The 7,451-nt window shown below is 44.9% G+C and overlaps 1 protein-coding gene across 4 annotated transcripts in view; it reads right to left on the minus strand.

Annotated features, from left to right (window-relative positions):
• The window catches only part of CALCOCO1 (calcium binding and coiled-coil domain 1), a 69,880-nt gene that overhangs the window by 57,155 nt on the left and 5,274 nt on the right, over window positions 1-7,451 (minus strand). For all 4 annotated transcript variants that reach the window (XM_073546240.1, XM_073546239.1, XM_073546241.1 and 1 more), the window contains exons 2-4: window positions 4,796-4,961; window positions 2,192-2,294; window positions 1,659-1,849 (exon numbers count right to left, since the gene is read on the minus strand). In XM_073546240.1, coding sequence (XP_073402341.1) covers window positions 1,659-1,849; window positions 2,192-2,294; window positions 4,796-4,942 — 441 coding nt within the window. In that variant the 5' untranslated portion in view covers window positions 4,943-4,961. The remainder of the gene's footprint in view (window positions 1-1,658; window positions 1,850-2,191; window positions 2,295-4,795; window positions 4,962-7,451) is intronic.

Here is a 7,451-nt window from a genome sequence, read left to right on the forward strand (position 1 = left end):
AATTTCCGTTTTTTTCACAAATAAACGCAAGTTATATGAATGAAATTTTACCACTAGCATGAAGTACAATATGTCACGAGAAAACAATGTAAGAATCACCAGGATCCATGGAAGCGTTTCAGAGTTATTACCTCATAAAGGGACAGTGGTCAGAATTGTAAAAATTGGCCCGGTCATGAACGTGCAAACCACCCTTCGGGGTTAAGGGGTTAAATAGGAACCGAGATCCAGCTTCCTTTACCTCATCCAATCGGATGAGATCGCTCCCCCCTAAGTTCCTGGTGCCACCTGTTTCTTCCTCTCTTTCCCTTTTTTTTTCTTTTCAATTTTAAATTTCCCGCCAAGATGGCGGTGCGTTCCACTGTGGAACGCAGGGAGAAAGTGATGTCGTGTCTTCGGGCCCGGTGGTGCGCGTCACTTCCGGTGCATGCCGCTCAGGAAAGACAGGCATGCGGGGGGAGCGAATCCCGGGCTGGGGAGCTACGGGAGGCCCCCAGCCTCACTCACCATCCAGCCTGCCGAAGCGCCGGAGGATGGTGCAGGTCCCGCCAGCGGCGGGAGCAGCATAGGGGGATGAAGGTGCGGGATAATCGACCCCGGCTGCCCGGCTCACGGTAAGGGGAAAAAACTCCGGGATCTCGCCGGCCCCATCCACTGAGCACATAGAACCTCTTCATTCCTGTTAGGGACAGGAAAACACTGGGGATTAGAGGAAGGGGAGGGCTATTTAACCTCTTGTGTCCTGTCCCTAATCAGGATGGGGAGGCAACCTCCTATGTGCTGTCGTGGAGGGGATTAGAGAAAAAATGGTTTTGTAAATTTTGTTGGAAAATTAAGAAATCGCTGGTCAACTTTTAACCCTTATAACGTACTAACAGAAAAAGTTTTTTTCCAAAATTGTTCTGATGTAAAGCAGACATGTGGGAAATGTTATTTATTAACTATTTTGCGTGACACCTCTCTCTGATTTAAGTGTACTAAAATGAAAAGTTTGAAAATTGCAAAATGTTCTACATTTTTGCAAAATTTCTGCTTTTTTCATAAATAAACGCAAGTTATATTGAAGAAACATGAAGTACAATATGTCACGAAAAAACAAACTCAGAATCGGTGGGATACATTCAAGCGTTCCAGAGCTATAACCTCATAAAGTGACAGTGGTCAGAATTGTAAATTGGCCTGGTCATTACGTACCAAATTGGCTCCGTCACTAAGGGGTTAAACATAGTACGATGGATAAGACTGGCACTTTTCACTGAAGCTGTCACCATAATTTACTCTTATCAATTATTCCGACCCATTGATGGATGAGATTCCACATCATTCATACACTGCTACAAAGTTTCGAACTCTCCATCACGTGCACTCTGTTTTCCCTTGTATGAGCTTATAATTCATTACGTCTTTGCCAACAGAAGGAAGTCGTCACGCAAAGCAATTAACAAACCATGGGCTAGCTTACTCGGAGACCTGGATCATCTTATATCGCTTACTTGACACTAGGGGCTCAATTTGGACAAGACATGACCATTTTTCTAACTCACATTACACAGTAAGCAACAGTAATGGTGAGTATTACCTATCTGTTTCAGAAGGACTTTTCCGAATGTACACATTGCTGGTTTGCTATAATACTTATAGAATCATAGAATCGGTACCTGCAAGAAAGTCGCTTTAGGGATGACCAAGATCATGTCCATGGACGTTTCCTCGTCTTCTAGCGTGACTAGGTCTTCCATGGGACGTGGTACACTGAACACAAAAGATTCACTGATTCCTTTCACCACTCCATGGTGATCCACATAGCGAAAATGATACTGCTGCTCCCCAGGCCGTGGTAAGTAACAGGCTGTGGGAGAATAAGTTTTGAAAAACATGACATGAAATTGCTTCTCAAATTACTCACAAAAGCGATTTTGTTTTATTTTCTTGTAATCTACAGAGCTGCTTGTGGTGTTACCTGGCAAGGGCAAAGTCTCTGCAAAAAGCAGGATGGAAATGGCATCGTACAATACCAGACAGGGACACAACTTCCACAGGGATGAACCCCCAAGTGATTAACTAGCGGAGGCAAACATCAAGCCTTCTACTAGAAGTATACGTGCGGCAATATTCCTGATGTGCATAACAAAGGCTCAGATGCAACAAGCACAGAGGTCAAATGATTACTTCCCAATGAGACTTTTCTCACCTTGAAATTGAACGCTGCAGTAAGATTCTGACTCATCTGCAAGTGCTTCAGAGGAGACAGCCCAGACAAACGTTTCATAGTCCTTTATAGAAGACGCTTCCACCTGTGATGGAGAGAGAACATGACTTATCAAGTGTTTCTCCAGAAAACATTTATAAGATTCCCTTAGGCCTTTGGGAAAATGCTGTATTATACAAGTTTCTATACATAGACTTTAGGGAAAGATGGATGATAATATGGACGCAATGATTTGTCTAGCCTATCTAGCACAATTCTGGCATATGGATATGCCATAAATGTAAAGTAGATGTGGATTCGAGAAATGGGACCTGCATCTATCTGGAGAACGGTGCCCTGATGTACATAGCTGTCATTCTGCATTCATTTGTATTAGAATTTTCATCATCTACTGCTACCTGCCCATGTCAGGGTCCCCTTCTACACCCCTTCTACACAGATGTGTTGCTCATTGATGGGATCCACCTCTATTATAAATGTATGGAATATCCTGCTGATATATATAGTTGTGTGCAAGTATTTGCCCCCTTTCTGATTTCCTGTTCTTTTGCATGTTTGTCACACTGAAAATGTTTCAGCTCATCAAATAAATACAAATATTAGACAAAGATGACACAAAATGCAGTTTTTAAATGACGGTTTTAATTATTAAGAGGAAAAGAAATCCAAAACTACAGGGCCCTGTGTGAAAAAGTGATTGCTCCCTTAACCGAATAACTGGTTGGGCCACCCATTAGCAACTACAACTGCAATCAAGCAATGGGATAACTGGCAATGAGCTTTTACAATGCTCAGGAGGAATTTTGGTTCACTTATCTTTGCAGAATTGTTATAATTCAGCCACATTTGAGGGTTTCAGAGCATGAACTGCCTTTATTAGGTCATGCTACAGCATCTCAATCGGAATAAGGTCAAGACTTTGACTAGGTCACTCCAAAGTCTTAATTTTGCTTTTCTTAAGCCATTCAGAGATGAACTTGCTGATGTGCTATAGATTATTGTTCTGCTGCATAACCCAAGTACGATTCAGCTTGAGGTCATGAAGAGATGGACGGACATTCTCCTTCAGGATTTTTTGGTAGACAGCAGAATTCATGGTTCCATTTACCACAGCAGGTCTTCCAGGGCCTGAAGCAGGAAAACAGCCCCAGGCCATCACACTACCACCACCATATTTTACTGTTAGTATGATGTTCATTTTCTGAAATGCTGTTTCACTTCTACGCCAGATGTAATGAGACATACATCTTCCAAAAAGTTTAACTTTTGTCTCGTCATTCCTCAGAGTATTCTTCCAAAAGTCTTGGTAATCATCAAGATGTTTTCTGGAAAAACTGAGACGAGCCTTTATGTTATTATTGCTCAGCAGTGGTTTTCATCTTGAAACTCTGCCATGCAGGAGATTTTTGACCAGTCTCCTTCTTATAGTGGAGTCATGAACACTGACTTTAACGGAGGCAAGTGAAGCCTGCAATTTGTTGGATGTTGTTGTGGGGTCTCTTGTGACCTCTTGGATGAGTTATCGCTTCGCTCTTGGGGTAATTTTGGTCGACCGGCAACTCATGAGAAGGTTCACCACAGTTACATGTTTTCACCATTTGTGGATAATGGCTCTCACTGTGGTTCGCTGCAGTCCCAAAGCTTTAGAAATGGCTTTATAACCTTTTCCAGACTGATCTCAATTACTTTGTTTCTCATTTGTTCCAGGATTTCTCTGTATCATGCCATGATGCCTAGCTTTCGAGGATCTTTTGTTCTATTTCACTTTGTCAGGCAGGTCCTATTTAAGTGATTTCTTGATTGAGGACATGTATGGCAGTAATCAGGCCTGGGTGTGGCTAGGGAATTTGAACTCCGTTTCCAAAAGATGTGATACACCACAGTTAATTTATGTTTTAATTGGTAGTAGTGGAGGGGGGATTCACTTTTTCATACAAGGCCCTGTAGATTTGGATTTCTTTTTCCCTTTAAAATAAAAGACCTTCATTTAAAAAAAACTGCATTTTGTGTTTACTTGTGTTATCTTTGTCTAATATTTAAATTTGTTTGGTGATCTGAAACATTTAAATTTAAGTATGACAAACATGCAAAAGAATAGGAAATCAGGAAGGGGGCAAACACTTTTTCACAGAACTGTAAATGTGAACAATGGAAATTCCCATTTTTTGAACCAGAAATCTAACTAGATAAACATCCTCTTCAAATCCCATGACTACCGTGTAGTATACAGGCGGCTGTCGTGTAGTTAAGAGGCGACTTGCGTGTAGTAAAGAGGCGGCTACCATGTAGTAAATAGAGTTGAGCGAATTTGATCGGGTCCCTCCTTATTCGACAAGCTATAGCGCTTACCGAATAAGCTACAGTGGGAACCCGGATACATGAAACGTACCGGATGATCAGCAGTTCGGCACCGCTGCTGCATGTGTTGCACAACTCTAGTAGTAAAAAGGTGGCTTGGTATGCATAAAGTGAACAAATAAGAAAAAGCTCAGTAGAGAGGACGGTTCAAGTGGCTAGTTGTTGTAAAATTAGGTCGCCTATATTGAAAGTGAAAAGTAATTTATAAAACATAGGGAACTTTCTCACTTTAAAAATGCCGATCCAGTCACTGGTAGAACCCTTCATCCCGGTCGGCAGGGTATAGTGACACTCCGCTTTGGTACTGGACATGTAGGTTTGAGCTACATTCAAGAAGCTGACACATGACCCCTGAGACAGGGGAGAATCCTCCATGATGTCCACTCTCTTGCGTCTGCGGATGACAAGAGATAAAACTTATTTATCATGTTACTGTATATCTCAATAAACTGTTATTACTTGTACACTTTAAAAACATTTTATTCATGCATTAGATTAAACAGCAACTGAGAAATTTTAATGGAGGTCTAGTAAGCATTCGGAATAATTTCACCTAATCCTACCAAAACAGGCAAAGTCTCACACAAAGGTCACTAATGGCCACCACTAGAGCACCCCAGTCAAATAAGATAGATGTGCACAGTGCCATCATTTGGCTGACAGCCATCTCCTCTGATACAGGAGAGTTTGGCTCTGACTTTATGAGAGGCGCTGCGGCTTATCTCTCAGAGAACAAAAGGTTCCACCGTTGGCACTTCTAAAAGCCAGATCCTTCTCTCCCTCAACATCATCTATCGGGAGGGAGTTGGGAGGTTCCCTCATACATTAGACTGTTGGGACGACACCACCGATATCAGCAGGCTCAGATCACTTTAGTCCAATGTGTATGGAAGCCAAAGAAATAGCCTAGCCTTCAAGAGACTAAACATTTCCTACAAGTCAAATTAAGGAACATTATTATATGCAACATGAACATTTAGGCCTCACTCATGTAAATATATACCGTACATTATATACATGTCAGTATAAAGGAGGTTGCAAATGACCCCTTTGCCCTCCATGCTGCTTCTTGTATCTGCATCAATATGGCAGATCTGGTTTTCTCAGAAACACTGGTTCTGTAGTCTGGGATATTCGGTAAGCTTAGCCCGGCCCTATAATTCATAGATCATCAGTCTCTTTATAGAAATAAGTTAATAGAGCCATGTATTCAGAGCGAAGCATTTAGCTCAATGCCAATGGGTATTTGCAACTTGGATGGCTTCCAGATCTCACAGGGAGAAATGAAATCTGTGGCTTTGTTTTACTGCGCCTGTGCCCTGACCCCTGACAGCTGTTTTCGCTGGGCCCTCATCGTCCGCTTTATAATGAATTGACTTTAATATTTTTAATTCCAATTAAATTCCACATGAATACCAAAGGACATGAATCAGTATTTCATTTGTGGGCAAAGCTTAGCTTGTTTCCATATTTTACCTGACAAATGCCAACTCATGAATCATCCTTTCCTCTCTCTGAATTCAGAGTTAACTCTTTATATTCCAGATGCCAATCTGCTAACTGAATGTCTAAGGCCTCATTCAGATGTCTGTTTTTCATATATGCAAAAAAAAAAGTTACATGTGCCCTCAGTGATTGGACCAGTGTGTCCTCAATGTTTGGACCAGCGTGCCCTCAGTGCTTGGACCAGCGTGCCCTCAGTGCTTGGACCAGCGTGCCCTCAGTGCTTGGACCAGCGTGCCCTCAGTGTTTGGACCAGCGTGCCCTCAGTGTTTGGACCAGCGTGCCCTCAGTGTTTGGACCAGCGTGCCCTCAGTGATTGGTCCAGCGCGCCCTCAGTGATTGGTCCAGCGCGCCCTCACTCTGTCGTCCAGCGCGCCCTCACTCTGTCGTCCAGCGCGCCCTCACTCTGTCGTCCAGCGCGCCCTCACTCTGTCGTCCAGCGCGCCCTCACTCTGTCGTCCAGCGCGCCCTCACTCTGTCGTCCAGCGCGCCCTCACTCTGTCGTCCAGCGCGCCCTCACTCTGTCGTCCAGCGCGCCCTCACTCTGTCGTCCAGCGCGCCCTCACTCTGTCGTCCAGCGCGCCCTCACTCTGTCGTCCAGCGCGCCCTCACTCTGTCGTCCAGCGAGCCCTCAATCTGTCGTCCAGCGAGCCCTCACTCTGTGGTCCAGCGTGCCCTCACTCTGTGGTCCAGCGTGCCCTCACTCTGTGGTCCAGCGTGCCCTCACTCTGTGGTCCAGCGTGCCCTCACTCTGTGGTCCAGCGTGCCCTCACTCTGTGGTCCAGCGTGCCCTCACTCTGTGGTCCAGCGTGCCCTCACTCTGTGGTCCAGCGTGCCCTCACTCTGTGGTCCAGCGTGCCCTCACTCTGTGGTCCAGCGTGCCCTCACTCTGTGGTCCAGCGTGCCCTCACTCTGTGGTCCAGCGTGCCCTCACTCTGTGGTCCAGCGTGCCCTCACTCTGTGGTCCAGCGTGCCCTCACTCTGTGGTCCAGCGTGCCCTCACTCTGTGGTCCAGCGTGCCCTCACTCTGTGGTCCAGCGTGCCCTCACTCTGTGGTCCAGCGTGCCCTCACTCTGTGGTCCAGCGCGCCCTCACTCTGTGGTCCAGCGCGCCCTCACTCTGTGGTCCAGCGTGCCCTCACTCTGTGGTCCAGCGCGCCCTCACTCTGTGGTCCAGCGCGCCCTCACTCTGTGGTCATTTTTCACATATAGATAAGTTACAAAGCTTATCCTATATTTTGCAATGTTAATCACGGACAGTCCTCAGACTGTATACCGATGCCGTACACTGCTATCATGTGTGTTCACTCTGTAATTGTTCACGGACCCATAGACATGTATTAATACTTTTCATCTGTGATGACAGTAAAAAAAAACAGACA

The sequence above is a fragment of the Dendrobates tinctorius genome, unplaced genomic scaffold, assembly GCF_039654945.1.
Source record: "Dendrobates tinctorius isolate UK_male_01 unplaced genomic scaffold, ASM3965494v1 ptg000145l, whole genome shotgun sequence".
Classification (NCBI taxonomy): Eukaryota; Metazoa; Chordata; class Amphibia; order Anura; family Dendrobatidae; genus Dendrobates; species Dendrobates tinctorius.